At 40.5% G+C, this 18,219-nt stretch overlaps 1 protein-coding gene across 2 annotated transcripts; it reads left to right on the forward strand.

The window, feature by feature from the left end:
- Nucleotides 1-975: 975 nt before the first annotated feature.
- Nucleotides 976-12,133, forward strand: LOC136715973 (broad substrate specificity ATP-binding cassette transporter ABCG2). 2 transcript variants are annotated; one of them, XM_066693403.1, is made up of 16 exons: nt 976-991; nt 2,020-2,230; nt 2,739-2,798; nt 3,202-3,316; nt 3,438-3,590; nt 3,953-4,110; nt 5,593-5,744; nt 5,848-5,964; nt 6,379-6,662; nt 7,093-7,175; nt 7,710-7,799; nt 8,373-8,497; nt 9,950-10,104; nt 10,762-10,851; nt 11,079-11,197; nt 11,494-12,133. In XM_066693403.1, exons 2-16 carry the CDS (start codon nt 2,025-2,027, stop codon nt 11,639-11,641), a joined length of 2,055 nt encoding a protein of 684 aa, XP_066549500.1. In that variant the 5' UTR covers nt 976-991; nt 2,020-2,024; the 3' UTR covers nt 11,642-12,133. The 2 variants fall into 2 exon arrangements, with proteins under 2 accessions (XP_066549500.1, XP_066549501.1); XM_066693404.1 differs by having other exon boundaries at nt 6,382-6,662.
- Nucleotides 12,134-18,219: the final 6,086 nt, after the last annotated feature.

The following is an 18,219-nucleotide window of genomic DNA, read 5'->3' on the forward strand; positions in this document are numbered from 1 at the left end:
AGTTCTGAGGTTGAGCACATGAACCCTAACCCTAAACCTGTTATACATGAATTTCACATCTGAACACAGATGAAGTGCATGACATATTAATGCAGGGGAGTCAGACTCCAGTCCTGGGGGGCCGCAGTGTCTGGCGGTTTTTGTTCCAACAGGAGATCCCAATTACTTAATAAATGTCATTATTTACTCCGGCAGGCTTATCTAAAACTTTCACATTTTATTAAAGCCAATCCCTTATTTGTTGATGACTCAAAACATTGAACCCAAGAGTCTGAAGAGAAGGGTTATATTAATCCAGTTAATTGTTTAATTAGACCAATTAAGAAGCCAAGAGCTGGGCTGGAACGAAACCCTGCAGACACTGCGGCCCCCCCAGGACTGGAGTCTGACACCCCTGTATTAATGTGTTAATCCTGTGCCATTCATATATTAGATTTGAATGAGTTACAATCAAGGCTCAAACTCTCTGGTTTAATTTCGGATGGTGCTTTCTCAGCTTTCTCACTTTTCCCTTTTCAGGTACCTGCCAGAGGAGATGTTGATTTCATTATTATTTTTTGTAATTGATTTTTTAATTTATTTTTGTGATGTACTTAATTAACTCTGTGCTGATGTTTGCTCTATCTCTGCTGCCTCTTGGCCAGGTTGGTATTTTAAATGAGAACTTATTCTCAATGCCCTTACCTGGTTAAATAAAGGTTAGAATTGAGTATGAAACTATTCACCAAAAGATCTTTCCTACATTGACAATCTTCAAATAGATTTGAATTAATGGGAAATTAATTGATAATGAATTGAATGTGGATCTTATTTTATTAGCGATAATGAGATGATGCTCACACTTTGTTTAAACTACTGTAATATGGGATTTCCTAATTGGTAATTGGATAATACATAGATGTGCGGTGCTAATTAGATGCGATTAATTGATACCAGATGTATTTAAGAGACTTGTCCAGAGGTTGTTTTCACGAATCTGTGAGCAAGACGGGTGAGTGGAGATGTGAAAGCACCGGAGACAGTGTCTTTTATTGAAACTACAAGAGACGTGTATGTGTAGACAGGGCTGGCACCATGTATTCGTTGAGAACTGTACCACCAAACGTATAGACTCGGTGTACCGGCATTTAAATGCGTTGTACAAATGATCTCCAAGTGCTTTACACTGTTGTTCACTGCATGCACCTAGCTGATCGTACAAAATCCACAAATCTATAGTGATGCATGCATCTCGATGAAATGTAAAACATGACTGACCATGGTCATGGAGAGGCTCCCTTCGCTTTCCTTTTCCACTGCACATATACACCACCGATTCCTCTCCAGTTGGCCTATTACAATGGAGGAGAGTCTCGGACCGATCCCAATATCCCTTAACGGTAAAGGCAAGATCGGCATTTCCTAAAGAGTCACATTTTATGCATGGAAAGCAAATTGGAATCGGTTTTAATGGTGTACTGCTCTCTAGCCATTCCCTATTGTGATGCCAGGCTGAACGATGTTTTAAAAAACGCGAGGTGGAAACCTTGGCCTGGTTGTGCGGGGTTTCTGTGCCTAACCTGGGGCAGTCGCTGCCGCCGGGGCCCGTTGTCTGAGCTGGCTGGAGGCTGTTCACTCCCTCGACGCTGCTGGTCTCCAGTACATGTATGACCGGCAGTATCGGACTTTTTGTGTCCATAACTGTGGAAAATGCTGCTCGAAATCGTTCGCCTGCTTCCTATGAAATGTTCACTTCACACATAAGGCTCCACTTCTTCCGGTAGGATGCGTCAGCGTGAAGTACGGTGATGACGTAACACGTATGTAGGGTGCCTGAAGGGGGTAATTTGAGGGGCGGACACTTTGAAGATGATTGCATGTTATTTATTTAAAGCACAAACTAAATCTTTTCTGCTTTGATAATCTGCTATATCAATGTATACGAACAACTGGGTGGGCAGCAGCTCTGGCTCTGGCCCTGTTGGTCTATTAAAATTGGTAAACCTGTATTACATTTTCTTGCTTAATTATTTTTGCCAGACAAAATGTCTGAAGAACCATCCTGGGACAACCAGTCTGCCAATGGCAACCATGCACCCAATGCCATGGTGGCAGCACTAACCCGGGAGTCCCAGAGATCCCCCCGAGGGTCTGTGGTCTCCTTTCACAACATCAATTACTCTGTCAAGAGTTCTGAAGGACCAGCCTGCAAACGCACACCTGTAAATAAGCACATCCTCCATGACCTCAAGTAAGTTTTCAAAAATGTATCCTAATCCCTTTCATTATGTATAATTTAAATCAATAACTTGTTGACCTACTGAACTGAAAGTATGTCATGTTAGATCTCGAGAGACCTAAAAAATGTCAGACTTGGTATGATCTTGAATTTGTCCAGCTATAAAATAACATGTTTATGCTAAGAAGTTGTTTTCTGTGCGGTAGTCTGTTTGTTATATAGCAGAAAATATTGTCCTTAAAGGGAGTGTATTGTCTGAATTGGGTATCTGTAACTTGCCTTTCAGACCTGTTTTTTCTTTAAACTGGATGTGAACTTTGATCCTCTGACGTTTTTTAACTTGTTTCTAATGAACGTCTTGCTATTATAAAAATGATAAAATTGTAAGTGTCAATCTGCGTGATGTGTTCCAAGTCTGTGTTACTATCAAGGTTTGTTGCATGAAGTCTAACTGGTCTCTAACATTAGAAAGGACTTGCAGGATAAGAGCAGATTACAAAAATATCATTCTTTATTCCAGTGGCATAATGAAGCCAGGGCTGAATGCTATCCTGGGCCCATCAGGAGGTGGGAAGTCTTCGTAAGTATTGTTTTCAGAGGAAAATGAGCACACTGCAAATAATACCACTGTTCAAATCCAGTTAATCCTTTGGTGCATAAAATGAAAAAACAAGACAACCTAAATGTAACTAATATTTTTGTATTTGTACAGAGCTGCATAGAATTGCCTAGCTAAACCACATTGTAAACAATCTCCATCTTTTAATTGTATCACACAACACAAATGTAGTGGATCATTGAAATACATTCCACCTCAAATGTTTTCAGATGAGTTTAAAGGACAATTGTGGCCTGTTATGCATCTACACTATCCAATGGGCTATCTGATGCTGGTGGCATACTAAAGATCTTTGTGAATTTGTGATTGCCAATATTGACTGTATTGATAATAAAACTTGTCTATGCTGTTATTCCTGCTTCAGGCTGCTGGATGTACTGGCTGCGAGGAAGGACCCTGCTGGTCTGTCTGGTGATGTCCTCATCGATGGAGCCCCACAGCCTGCCAACTTCAAGTGTATTTCAGGATATGTTGTCCAAGTAGGTGAATCTTACAAGTCTAAGTTCTCCTTTCTATACCACTAACAATCGAGTGGGAGTAATGAGCCCAAAAGTCTGCCCTTCTTGTCTGATGTAATGGTTTTTCGGTTTCCTCAATTAGGATGATGTTGTCATGGGCAACTTGACCGTCCGGGAAAACCTGCTGTTCTCGGCGGCGCTGCGGCTCCCTACATCTATCAGCTTTGAGGACAAGGAGGAGCGAGTGGCCAATGTCATCTCTGAACTCGGGCTGACCAGAGTGGCCGACTCTAGAGTGAGTATACATCCGTCAGTCTTTTATAAAGCCCATATCAAATTGGCACTTCCTGTGAATCCTAGATGAGTTTGCCAACTTTGCATAGTTTCCATGAGTTTCTCCTTTGCGTAGTTCATGTGCTTTTTGTTTTTGTAGATTTGAATGCTAGGCACTGATGAAACAGAGGGGTAATATCTATTGTAATGCTATAATTCATGTTATATATAGATTTAAGAGCACAATACCTAATTCAGGGTGGTACTAGCTTGGCTATGTGGTTTACAACAATAAACAAGTAATGCCTAGATGCAGGTAAAGTGTCAGTTGGCAACACTTGTCTCATAGCATTTTTGAAAAGCATACTGAAATGATTTCTACAGGTGGGCACAGAACTAATCCGAGGTGTGTCTGGAGGAGAGCGGAAACGAACCAGCATTGGAATGGAGCTCATAACGGAGCCCCCCGTCTTATTCCTGGATGAGCCAACAACAGGCCTGGATGCCAGCACTTCCAGTGCAGTGCTCATTCTGCTGAAAAGGTACAGCCCATAACAAATGTCCTAGGAGAAAAATGTTTGCATTTCTTCCTTTTGCATTTGCGTTCTGCACTTCAGGGCCACCATAAAAAAAACAGTAAGCAATGCACCATTTATTACCAATAGAAATCGTGTCCCGCCTCTTCATCCCGCACTGCTGTTCTAGGCAGCTACAGGACTGGTGTGCTCTGTGTGCTCTGTGTGCTCTGTGTGCTCTGTGTGCTCTGTGTGCTCTGTGTGCTCTGTGTGCTCTGTGTGCTCTGTGTGCTCTGTGTGCTCTGTGTGCTCTGTGTGCTCTGTGTGCTCTGTGTGCTCTGTGTGCTCTGTGTGCTCTGTGTGCTCTGTGTGCTCTGTGTGCTCTGTGTGCTCTGTGTGCTCTGTGTGCTCTGTGTGCTCTGTGTGCTCTGTGTGCTCTGGAGAAACACTCAATTTAAAGTATTGATGCAGACCTGGAAATCAGATGCCTCCTGGAATTATGATTATTTTGAATGTCACTCTCGCTTCACTTATTAAACACAATACAAATTTACTCTATTGACTGCAAACTCTTTACAGGGAAGTATAATTAGAAGTGGAGGTGTACTGTATAGACAAATGTAGGTCCTGTAGGCTAATTTCATATCTTGATCAAGACCTATATTTGTTAAAATACTGCTCAATAAAATTAAGGGAACGCTTAACATTAATTTCTGAACTTGGAGTATTCCCTTAATTTTCTGGGATCAAATCACTTTTAATATCGGAAAGTGTAAATGGAGTGCTTAAGTCCCATTCATTGCACCAATTGTGTGTGTTCCCTGTAGTGTTTACAGTGAACACCATCCTCGTATGTATTAAATGTATGCGCACACTCCCATACACGGGCAGTATTGTGAATTGCAATGTTTTAGTGTTCAGCTAATAAAAGCATGATGTTCATTTAATGTGAAATCAGTCCTCTTATTTCTGTTAACATCTGTGTGTAGTTAACTTGCCAACACACCATGTGCATGGCAATTGCTGTAGGAAACCCTTATAGTAGGCTAACATCACTTTCTAACCTTTGTAGTATAACCTGCATCAACACTTGTACTTGAAATCGAGCGCCTCTCTTGCACAGAGAACAGATGCTGACCAATGACAGCGCTTCAGTCCTGTGCGGGTGTTGCCCATAACAGCAGTGGGCTTCGAAATAATGTGGCTGGCAGATGAAAAAACTAAATCTTTTTGCAGTTGCAGTTTTCTTTTTGCATTTCAGGGCCACTGTAGTTTTCAAGTTTTGTTAATCATGACCCTTGTAATTCAAGTGCATAATGGAGAACTTTTATTTTGCTGAAATTCAAACTAAATAGGTTTATTTCAGTTAACATTTAAATGTGTGCAAATTCAGTTTAATATTAGAAATATGCAATTGGTAAGTGAAAATGTTAAACATAAATTATTAGTTCCATTTTATAATTTATGGTGTACTTGTAGGCCATAACTGCACTAATTTTACTCCTTCAGGCTCTCAAGAAGGGGGCGAACAATTATATTCTCAGTTCACCAGCCCCGTTACTCAATATTTAAGCTGTTTGACAGCCTGACTTTACTGGCTGCTGGGAAAATGATGTACCATGGACCTGCCAATGCTGCTCTGGGGTATTTCGGATCAATTGGTAAGCTTGAACTTCTTGATATAGCTTTCATTGGAAGTATGTTTATTCTGGCCTACTAAAATGTGAATACTGCTGACATGGCAAATGGTGAACTCTCTTTCAGGTTACCAGAGTGAAGCATACACTAATCCACCCGATTTCTTTCTGGATGTGATTAATGGGGATTCGACTGCAGTGGCAGCAAGCAGAGCAGGCCCTTCCAGAGATGGCCAGGCAAATGGTAGTATTGCAAAAGTCCTATGATTCAATATTTTTTACTGAATTCAGCTGTTTTTCAAACCAATGATTGTAACCATGTCAATATCCTTAGATCTCAATGTTCCCATACTCGATTTTATGAACCTGAAAATAGCATGGAAATACACGGCAGAACACTGGATTAAATGAATTCCTATTCAGTCAAACAAACCTGTTGGGCTTTTGGTATGTTTATAGTATGACTGGCTAGGGTCCTTCTATTAATCCAAACCCCTGAATAGTTGTACTGTTATTAGTTTTATGATCATTCTTATGCCATAATGCATAAAATAGGTAATGTTTATTAGTGACATTAATAGTGTTGAATTTAAGTTTTAACTGGAAGATGCAAAGAATTGTTCAAATTACATTTCTAATTACTATGAATTTACACAAGTAGAAAGTGGAGCGGAAGGCAACTTGGAAACGGTGAATCCTCAGGATCCTGTAGTGGCTCATAAAACTGTGGTGGATACACTCCGTGAGAAATACGTGGCCTCAACCCAGTATCAGTATGTACAAGTTACAATGAGGAATATTCAAGAACACAGAGGAACTGATAGAAGTGGAAGGAGGATGGAGTCGATCACTTATGCCACCTCGTTCTTTACCCAGCTTTACTGGGTGACCAAGCGCTCCTTTAAGAACCTCATTCGGAACCCTCAGGCTTCAGTTGCGCAGGTATGAACTCCACAGCAGTCCAGGATGTGTGAATCTAAAGTTCGTGGGCTGTAAATTGCTGCAGCTGCTTCAATTTATTCACCAAAGTGATGTATTCAGTAAAATCTATTCATTTTTCATGTTCCATCTCTGCTGGCATTTATAGTTGGGAAATTAAAAGCAAAACCCAATCTTAAATCTTTTACCAGTTCCATCTGTCCCTAGGCTCAAGGAGAAATTTAATTTAAACCCAAGACTTCCAGGTGATTAGATGTTAGACTTGTTCTTGGTACAAGTCGATTAAACGTTCAGTGTTCCTCTAATGTGTAAAAGCACCTTTCATTCTCATCTCCATGCATTAGAATTATGTAATTGTTGTTCCATTAAATGTATCATTCTTTGGATACTAATCTGAGAACAAACCAAACCTAAAAGTTATGTCTTTCTACAGATTCTAAGAAGCATTATTTTGGGTCTATTTGCTGGTGTGATCTTCTTTGGAGCCCAACTAGACCCCACTGGATTGCAGAACAGGTAAAATGTTCAACTTTGACTGTGTGGTCAGTTGGCTGCAGGAGTCTGGCCTGTGCACCCTTCCCCTCTCCCCACAAGTAGTCTGGACCCCGTTAACTAACAATGTGCCAAATAAGTAAAATTAAAACCAAAAGTACAAGCTCCACCAGAGAACCTTCCTGTTCACTCTCCTTGCAGTCTTGCCTTGAGCGTCTCTTACCTTTTTGTTTTTAACCCTTGAACTGACTTGAAGACACGCTTGTGAGGCAGTTTTGTTCAGAAACTATGTGTATAAAATTAAATGAAGGATGGCTGGGGCTGTACTACAAATGTGGCTGGTGATGTCCTTCACCCTGCTGAGCTCATCTTTAACTATGTAAAGTGTAATACTGATGCACATATCATGTCCATTCATTTCATCTTTATCATTCTAACAGTTTGTGAAACTGCTTGGTTTCCTTTAAAATAAAAGGAGGATTCTTTAAATGCTTCACATTTATAACCCATTCATAGTTTCTGAAGAACCTGGAAACTATGTGCTGAAATGTGTTTCAGGGTCGGCTCCTTATTCTTTGTGATCACCAGTCAGGGTTTCTCCAGTGTTTCGGCAATTGAGACTTTCATCAAAGAGAAGAAATTGTTCATGTAAGTAAAAGCAACATTTTATAATTGTGGTATTAAATGCTGGACAGAGCAGATTTATTTTTAAGGTGAAGTATGCATTCTATAATGTGATTTTTGTCTGAATTGAAATCATCCAGAGATGCATGGTCAATTCATTATGAGCAGCTGCATGGAAGAGGTCAAAGAACAATGTACAGGCACGTCTGCAGACCAGACAAAGATAACTGGGCCCACATGTCTATCTCATGATGAGGGGAAGTGCAGTTTCTGCCTCGCAACTGGTCGGGAACCCCAATATATGGTTAAACCAGAGTATAATTGAGGCATATGTAATGTTTAATATGAGGGGGGGCTTGTATGATGCATTAGGACCAAATTGCTTTTCTTTTCAGACCCTGTTCTGGGTATCTGGGTTAAACTACAGAACAGTAAGTGGCCTTGGTTATTTTGACCGCATTCTACAGGGTTTTTGAACCCACCTCTGTGTGCATTTCAGATTAGGGCTCTACAGTGTGTATAAATGGTTCTGTTGTCTGAGAATTGACAAACTATTTTGAAATGCTTAATTTCCCTGTTTGTCTTTTTAAACCCTAGTCACCAGTACACCAGTGGGTACTACAGGCTATCGGCCTATTTCTTTGCAGTACTACTAGGAGACCTGATTCCAATGCGGACTGTGCCTGGAATTACATTCTCATTCATCACATACTGGATGATTGGTGAGTGCCTAATTTGGTTAGCATAATATTGGATTTTATTTGTGACTTTTCTGTAGAATTGCTTTAAAGGCATACTTAATGCATATGATGGGGGGGGAAGCTTTTTTTTCCCAAACCTTGTTGGTGCTGGTCTGTGTGTGCTGGTGCTTAATCCTATTGCACTAATAAAACTTCTCAAACCTTATGCAAACAAAACATGCTGATAGAACATAAAGGTCTGTCTTGAAAAATCCTAATGAATAAACCTAACCAATAAAGCTCTTTAGTATAATTTATTTTTTGGCACACGCCCTTATCCAGGGTGACTTACAAAACATAAGCACAATACAGTTCAAAGCAGCATGTAGTTTTACAAATTCCAATTTACATGCTTGTATAGGACATGCACAGTAAACCAATACAAGTCCTAGATGGTAAAATCTAGTAAGTGCAAGTGCAGTACTGCTAATGCAAGCAAGGGGTATGTCAAAGCTTTGTTGAATTAGTGCAATTTTACAGGAAAATAAACTACTAGATTACAAGTAGCCTGAGCAAATGCGTCTTGAGTAATCGCTGGAAGGAGGTCAGGGACTCCGTCTTGACTTCAATGGGAAGGTCGTTAATGTACCCCTTATTTTAAACCTTCAGTCTATTTGCCTGCACTGCTTGCCCCATTAAAGTGATGTTTTTCTCTTCAGGAAAGGCATATTTTCCATTCAATAAAAAGCACTTTTACTTATCAAAACTATTGATCAGTAGTTCTAAATCTCTAACCAGTGTGAAATGGAAATAATATCAGTAAACTGCCAGCCACTAATCACCAGCTCCCAAGTGTATGAGACTGAAATAAATAAATGGGAGAAGCCAAGTCTATGCAGGGTGCTATATTGTTCATTAAACTATACTTATGATCTGTAATTGGTTATTCCCAAAACGGAACTTTTTTTCTTTGCTGATGAACAATGAACAGCTGCTACAACCACTTATTTGGCCATGACCATTAAAAGATGCTGAATTAATATTAATTTAAAGATTATTAATATAAATAAAGTTTTGCCTGAAGTGACCTTTATTGAAGCATTAAAAATGCCTTTCCCAAAGAGAACTATAGGGTTATGTAATGTATGCAAACCCTCACATGCTTCTCTTAACCATAATAGTTTTGTCTTTGCTCCGACAGCCCTGTAGTTGAGCTATATCCCTCCCTGCAGCACGACTGGCTGGCTCAAAGCAACTGCTGTTACACAGAACAAACTGTGTATAACATGAAACGCTACAGGATTTTATGACTATTTCAATGTAGAGTAAATGTACTGTGACCGGGATGCCGTTTATAGGACAGGCGTGGTTATCATTGGCACTGTGCTGTAATGAGTCACATTGTCACTTAGTATGTTTCGCAATGTCATGATCCCTAATTTGAACAGGTTTAACATGTCAATAAATGTCCTTTTGCATGTTAATGCATTGCAGGCTACCAAAGACTCCCTGGCAATTTCTTCTTCTTCATGTTCACGCTGATCATGGTATCCTACACATCGACGGCAATGGCTCTTGCGGTCGGCACTGGAATGGATTCTGTTGGCATGGCAAGCCTTACCCTTAACCTGTGCTTTATTTTCATGAATGTAAGTATAAAAAGCAGTTTCCACCCCTTTAGTATACTAGAATAAGCCAAACTAAGTGTGGAATACTGTCTATGGTGCCCTTAGTATCCAGCAGCCTGAAGCAGGAATAAGAGTTGTAAATGCCATTGTCTTCAAAAATGCACAGGACATCTGCTGTAACTTCAGTCATATTAAAATTTAATTTAGTAGGTTTTTGCTTTCCTTACTACTTCAGGAAGGCTGCAATGCACTGCAATTCTTTCTATAGAAACATTTGGCAAATTGAGTGCCAGACCTTTGTCAATATCCAGAATGTTAACCTGACCGGCTATGGGTCAGCCAGTTCTCGTAAACCTTTTTAAGCATCCATGGTATCGCGGAGGCTTCACTAGACCCCAATTAGGGGGGCTTCAGCCTGTCTTCTCGTGGCGGGGCCCCCCCAAAAATAATGATGTATGAAGTAACGGCGTGGTCAAACAGTCAGCCAGCCCTTGTATTTTCTCTCCGTCCCCCTAAAAATACAACAAAAGAATCCAAGAATTAAGAAGTTTCACAAAACACTTGGCAACTGCCCCCCTAAAACTTTGTCTAGAAACTCCTCTGCATGGTATATTGCAGTATTAAGTGTATTTGTGAAGGGAAGCAGAAATGTCATTGTCATTTGTACATATTTTGTAGATCTTCTCTGGCTTGCTGGTGAACCTGCCCTCTGTCCCAGCTTGGATCAACTGGCTGAAATACTTCAGCATACTAAGATACGGACTGACAGTAAGAGGAATAAACCTTTTTACTATACATATATACACTTTACATGACCTAAAGTAATATTTCTGATGCAAATATGAATGTACTTTGAACAAAATGTATACCTTACTTGAGAAATTGCTATGAAATGGACCCTTCTCATCTCTAGCTACACACAACTTGATTTGGACACTGCAATGCCAGAGATCAATGGCCTGTCTTGGGTCTTTAACCATCTTCTCTTTTTACAGGCACTCGAAGTGAATGAATTGAGAGGCTTGTTTTTCTGTGCAGAGTACTTGAATCAAACCATAGACTATCAATCTGCAATGGATAACTGTTCAAGCAACGTAAAACCCTTTGGAGCAGTGTAAGTGTATTTAAAATATGGTATCCTAGTTATTTTGTTAGAAAATGTAACATTGACGACAGTACTTTCCTGATTTACAAAGGAATCTGAACGCTGTCCTCGATCACATTTTTCCCAGCTAGAAAATGAGACTTCATATTTGTCCTTCTACACCTCCTTATACTTTTAACAAATTAATCCCTAATCAGTGTTTTAGGAGGAATGTGAAACTGTTAATTATATGAATGGTTATATAGTTTTAAATGAGCTGCATGTTATCATTCTTGAGGCTTAATTCAGCTGTATTTTCTTGACAGGTGTTATGGTGATGCTTATCTCTGTGGACAGGGGATTGGCTATGATAACTGGGCAATGTGGGAAAACATTGTTGCTTTGGCCTGTATGACAGTCATCCTCTTGAGCATTGCTTACATAAAGCTCCACGTAATGAAAAAGTTCACATAACATTTAATGTTGGAAATTAAGCCTCAGTAACTTTTTAATGCTGCATTAGGGATGTATCATACTCCCTGTCCTGTAAAGATTTGCATTGTGACCCACTCTGTGAAGGTGTTTTTTGAATGAGAAATAAGTTCTTGACCAGTTTATTCAAGAATGAGTTAAAATATGCTCAAATACTTGATAAAATTGTATGGTTTAGACCTCTTTGCTCAGTAAGGAGCCAAGGAAGCAAATTCTACACTTTTGCTCAATAACCATGTTAATGTCTGTTCTAGGATTAAGATTATTTTAGTTTTCTGTAATTGCCATGGGAAGCTAAAATGTCACTGTAAAATCAATGTTTGTAATTTGCTTTTATGTTTTTAAGTAATTTCTGTATATCATGCAAGAGGTTGTGTGCAATATTGTAAATTTAAACCATAAAAGCCATGTCGAATTTTGGAAGGTTTAAACTGCAATCTTAATGGCTTCCAATAAACTTAATTAAATTGTAAATGGTCTCATTTAAAACTATAGGTTGTGACTGCAACCCTGGTTATCTGAGAAAGGAAGCCCTGCCCAAAGGGGGAGGGGTTACACAAGTTTTCATGAATCCTTCGCTGAATAATTTTTCTATCCAAGCATACCCTCGCCAACCATAGTATAATCTATATGCAAAGCAATGTAATGGGAGACGGACTCTTGTACCCTTTCCTTAACACGAGCAGTGGTTTCCCGCTCTGCTAGCGCAGCCAAGAGTGGGCCACAGCTCTATCGTACCATAACATTTCACTGTCCTTAGTGTGCTCCATGTAGCACCCGACAGCCCTCACAGAGCATAACTGGTGCAGCCAACTCTCCTCTCAAGAGAAGGGAGGAGGATAGGAAGCCATCAACTCTACAGGCCTGTTAACATGGAATGGACTTGGGAGGAACACAGTGTTCGGCCAGAACATAACCCTGGACCCTCCTGTGAAACATACATGCCCTGTCCACACACCCATAATGTGCATCTCACTCATGTGTTTGGCAGATGTAATCCTCAGCAAGAATGTGGTCTTGTCACTAGCTTGAGGTCAGCTGTTTGCAGTGGTACAAATGCAGCCTTGGAAAGCTCATCCAGCAGTACATCAAAGCACTGTATGGGTAAGGAAAGGGCACAAGAAGAACATAGCCTGCATGCAGCTTTCAGAAATTGTGAGGCCATGAAATGGGACCCAGGTGGCTTACCAGCAATGGTACCCCGAGATGGCCACTAGGTATACCTTGAGCATTGATGGGACCTGCCCTTGTTCTACAGGTCCTACAAAAATTGTATTATGACCCCACTATGGCAGGTGACTTGGTCATGATTTATGTCCTTAGACCGAGTCTAGAAAGTCTGCCAGATCCCACTGACTGAACAGTGGACTCTACCGTGTCTGAGAGATGTGGTCCCACTCGGGACCTCCCAGAGCTGGAGCAGGAACTGGGTCGAGGTGCCAGAGCATGTCCTGTACCTAGGACAGCAGGTCTGCTTGTTTGGTAAGTTGCCAGGGCTCTGAGCTGAGGAGAGAGACCAGGTCTGCAAACCACAAGTTGCTAATCCACTAGGGAATGATGTCGTTTCCCCCCCCATTGTTTAAACTACAGCGGATCCTCAAAAATTGTAAGGGGTGCATTCTTGAAGATCGCAATTAATGACTAATTTAGGGGAATTAGGCCAATAACCATAAGAAATAATGGGTATAGTCGTAGATGCATTCCAACACCCCAACATGAAATAAAAATGTACCCATTTCAAATACCATAAACCACTCTTATAAAACATTACACTGATAATTTTACATACAAATAAATGTGTAACGATTACCTGAGTAAATGAACCTAACATAGTATCATACAGTTTCTAAACACCAACACTTTTTACTTAGCCCTTCTCCGAAGCATTACATCATGTTATGTAAAATCAAGACATTAACAGTAGTCATTTGTTCTGTTAGTAAAATTAGAGAGAAATTATTATTCATTAAATTTTGCATGAATTTGAACTACAATGTTAAATATGCACTTTAAACAGAACAGAAATGTTCCATGCAGTGGAGAAATGGATCCCATACCTTTACAGTGATCTCAGGCTGTGCAGTCACACCATAGGACTTCACCTGGAAATCGCTAATGCTGTGTCTCATGGCTGGCCTCCCATTCACCACCAATCAGTGTTTCACCAGTGTAATTTTATTGCACTTATTTTATCATAACATTTATACAATTTTAACCAATTAATTTACTGTACTTCATTAATTTATAAACTTTATCTGAACAACACTGCAGATATCAACCACAGCCAAATTCTTACACCCTAGAACATACGTCTTCATAGATTTATCTTTCTACACCCTCAGACCAGAGGCTATTTTACAGATAAATATATTTAATCCGTGTTTTTAGGAAAAGTGTGTGTAATAAGTGCAAATAATGCCTAATTATATTAATGTGTTTTATCTCAGGTTATAGGAAGAACTTTTTAAATTAACTGCACCATGTTTACTGTAATTCTTAAGGCATAAGTCAGCTGTAGTTTCTTGACCGGTGTTATGGTGAAGCTAATCTCCGTGGACAGGGGGTTGGCTATGATGACTGGGCGATGTGGGACCTTCATCGTCTTGACCATTGCTTATATAAAGCTCCACACAATGAAAAAGTTCACATAACATTTGTACAGATACATTTTGTATTCAGTCTGTCACCGACCCTTGGTGAAACTCTGCCATTGTAATCTAAGGAAGGACTCCAGCAGCAACAACAGATTGAAGGACTACCGCTTATGTACAGAACATATATGTAATTATTATAGTAGATTAATGAGTGGGCACTTTGTTACTTCTGATGTTTTACATAATATTTTCCTTGAATGTTTTTGCTATTCATATTTGCTATTATTATCCTCAAGCACTAGACAAGTTATTGGGCTGTTGTTGGTAAGAATTGTAATGAGGTCAGTGCGGCATCTAGTGGCCACATACGGTCACAGCAGGACAATGACAGCAATGTCCTGTCAGACTGAGGCATTGAGACAACATATGCATTGTTAGTTTTCTACTATGACGACATCATATCGAAAGTAATACAATCTAACTGGTCAAAGGGGAGTGGTGGCAGTACAGTGATCCTGTCATTATTCTGGACAGGTTCTGGACCCAGAGGAAAGACGGCACATGCAGGTCAACTAGTCCCACTTCCAGCAGCAGCCTGACTTTAAATAATGTTTCATGTTCAGATCAATTTTCAAAATCCAGTACTGACACAATAAGCCGTTGCATGATGGGCACAATATGAAATTCCTCTTCACTGGCCATCCTGATTCCTAGTAAAAGTCGAGTGGTGTGTGGTGTAGCTGTATGTGCCTCAACGTCGATTAAAAGTAAGAATAAATATTTAAAAAGGTTACAAGATTTTAATTAATCAACCTTCAATTATTAGAAGTTGATTGCTTTTATTATGAATCTATTAATTTCCTTAAGCATCTCTGTGTTATGAAACTTTTATATTTTTAACTCAAATGCTGTACATTTTCTTACATGTATTCAGCTATGCAAGTGGAAGTTTAATACTGGAATTATTAAAAGCACATATCTGTAAACTTGCATTAACAACATTGTCAATATTTCCTATCTGTACTAGAACACTGTATTGTATACAATTTTGAGATTTACCCTTGGACTGTAACTGTGTCAATACTGTATGAAATAATTAGACAGTCATTACTTTTTGTCAACGAGGACGCTTCCTCCACAGTGAGAGAGGATGGAGGCCAGCAGAGATTAGTGACAGTAGAGGAGAGAGAGAGTTGTGAAAGCAGTGCTGAAGTTTTATTAAATGTCTTTCAGATGCTTTTAACCAGGAGTATGTTGAGACTCCCATGCTGGGGGCTGCTGGGTTTGGTATAGTTTCGCTGGATTGAGGAGGGAAGATGGTCGTAAGACAAGGAAGAATACAAAACAACCTCTCCTGCCTCACTGATGATCAGATACAAACTGGAAATACTTTTGTATAGTAAAATGGGACAGTGTGTGTTTGAGGCTGAGAGAAAGCAGACACCTCTCTGTCTTGCACAGCACGATTTACCTGCTTTTCATGCTTTTCTTCATTCTAAAAGATTCAAATGTATTAATTCCAATGAAATTTTGCAGCTGTTCAGAAGATTTTCAATAGTGGTTTTCTAAAATGTGGTTACATCTGAAATGTTTGTATGCAGACTGTGGGGGCATGTTCAGTAAAAGTTCCTATGGAGCTGCTCCTGATGCAGATGGTTGTGGTTGATACAACATCCTCTGCCAGAGAGATCCAACTGCTGGACTGGTTTGAGATGCCTGATGAGTACCTGCTGGTCCTGGAGCAACCTGAGCCACGCAAGGACCTGTTCAGCTTTGCTCAGCATCAGAGAAGCCGCCTGGAGGAGGCTGAGGCCAGGAGGTTGATACAGCAGCTGGTGCAGACCATGCAGCATTGACATGAGAAAGGAGTCCTGCACCGAGACGTTAAGGCAAGCTCAAACTCATTGACTTTGGCTGTGGCTGCATTCTTCATGACTCTGACTACAACACCTTCAGTGGTGAGTATTGGTGGCCCAAATGCCTGTATTAAAACAGCACCCACTTGATACATCTGGAAAATAGATCCGCAGAAGTCTAAATAAATATTGATATTAAACTAAAGTGTTTGTGGCAACTGATTTCTTGTGTCTGCAGGCACAACTCTGTACAAGCCTCCAGAGTGAATCCGGTATTCTGGGTACGAAGGCATCCCAGACACCGTCTGGTCCTTGGGAATTTTCCTTTACACCAGAAGAGGAGATCGTAAATGGTGTGATGCACTTCCCAGCAGATGTCTCCATGGGGAAGGCAGAAGACCATCACATCACCTGAAATGCTTCACTCATCCAAGGAACCCAACCCATTCCCCCTTTTCTCACCCACAGATTGCCAGGACCTGATTCGTGACTGCCTGGCCCACTGACCAGAGGACCACCCATCCTTGGAGCAGATTCTGCTCCATCCCTGGATGCGGTGAACTGGTCTGAGTGGTGGAAGGTATGTACAATAAAAAACAATGCCTCCAGTGTGAACCAGCATGTTTAAGCTTTGCATGCCTGTGAATGTAGACCAACAATAACTGTTGTATCTCTATAAAGCATGTCAAAAGGAAACGCCTGCTTTTACATGATTACCCATTTCTCAATCTGGGTGTCAGAAAACAGATAATTTGTATTCCTCTGCATGCTAAATGTATTACAACACCTTCACCAGTCATGCCTCATTCAGCTACAAACCCTGTCTTGGTTTCTCTCTTTCTGTAGGTTTGCCTGAGTGCCACACTGCTTGTTCACAGATTTTCAAAAAGGCCCCACTACTGAAGACCTTGGACTGACAATGTCATGTCAGAAACTGAGAAGCTATATTCCTGCCCATATTCTCAATTTCAATGCTGCTAGGCCTACAACACCAGGGATAAATACTACAGTGCCCACAAGCCCAGGCACTTAACTGGAAGTTTACTGTCAGCTGACCTCCTCAGGTGGTCACCTGACCCACAACAAGGAACAGGTTGCTCAGGGCCTGCCAGTATAAACAGAGGACCCACACACTAGTGGACATGGACAAGGAGGCAAGGCAAGGCAAGGCGAGGTGAGAGAATACCTGTCTTTTGACCTGTTTTGAATTATGAACCCCCTGTGGTATAGACCCTGCACTGGCTGACGACACTTCCCCTGGTCATTGGACTTTTGCTGTTCCCTCAACTATGAACTCTCCTTCTGTATTTGTTTGGTGAACTGGTCTGTAGCTTAGCTTACCAGACATAGAGAGGCACTGGAAGAAAGTGTAGATGGATGCAGATGTTTGCTTTTGTTTCTGTGAATGCTCTCCATTGCAAAGCCCTCTGTCTACAATAAAATCAGCCAAAGAGCTGTTGTACCTTGAACTCGGAGTCTGCGAGTCTCTGTCACAATACACTATAAACATAAGCACAATTTTAGCAATGATATGTGTATCAGGGTAAAGTGTTTCTAGGAGCAATTGAGCAACATTGAAGATCATCTAAGACATGTCTCTACATTGCTTTTACAATCCAGGATGTAAGACCCCATATATTGCATACAATAATGTAAATTGGAATTGGTAATATGTTTTATGCCTTGAACTGCTCTGTATTTTTGTACTTTGTATTGCAATTATACACTCACCTAAAGGATTATTAGGAACACCTGTTCAATTTCTCATTAATGCAATTATCTAACCAACCAATCACATGGCAGTTGCTTCAATGCATTTAGGGGTGTGGTCCTGGTCAAGACAATCTCCTGAACTCCAAACTGAATGTCTGAATGGGAAAGAAAGGTGATTTAAGCAATTTTGAGCGTGGCATGGTTGTTGGTGCCAGACGGGCCGGTCTGAGTATTAACATCCAGTATGCGGCAGTCCTGTGGGCGAAAATGCCTTGTTGATGCTAGAGGTCAGAGGAGAATGGGCCGACTGATTCAAGCTGATAGAAGAGCAACTTTGACTGAAATAACCACTCGTTACAACCGAGGTATGCAGCAAAGCATTTGTGAAGCCACAACA

The sequence above is a fragment of the Amia ocellicauda genome, chromosome 20 (genome assembly GCF_036373705.1).
Source record: "Amia ocellicauda isolate fAmiCal2 chromosome 20, fAmiCal2.hap1, whole genome shotgun sequence".
NCBI classification, from domain to species: Eukaryota; Metazoa; Chordata; class Actinopteri; order Amiiformes; family Amiidae; genus Amia; species Amia ocellicauda.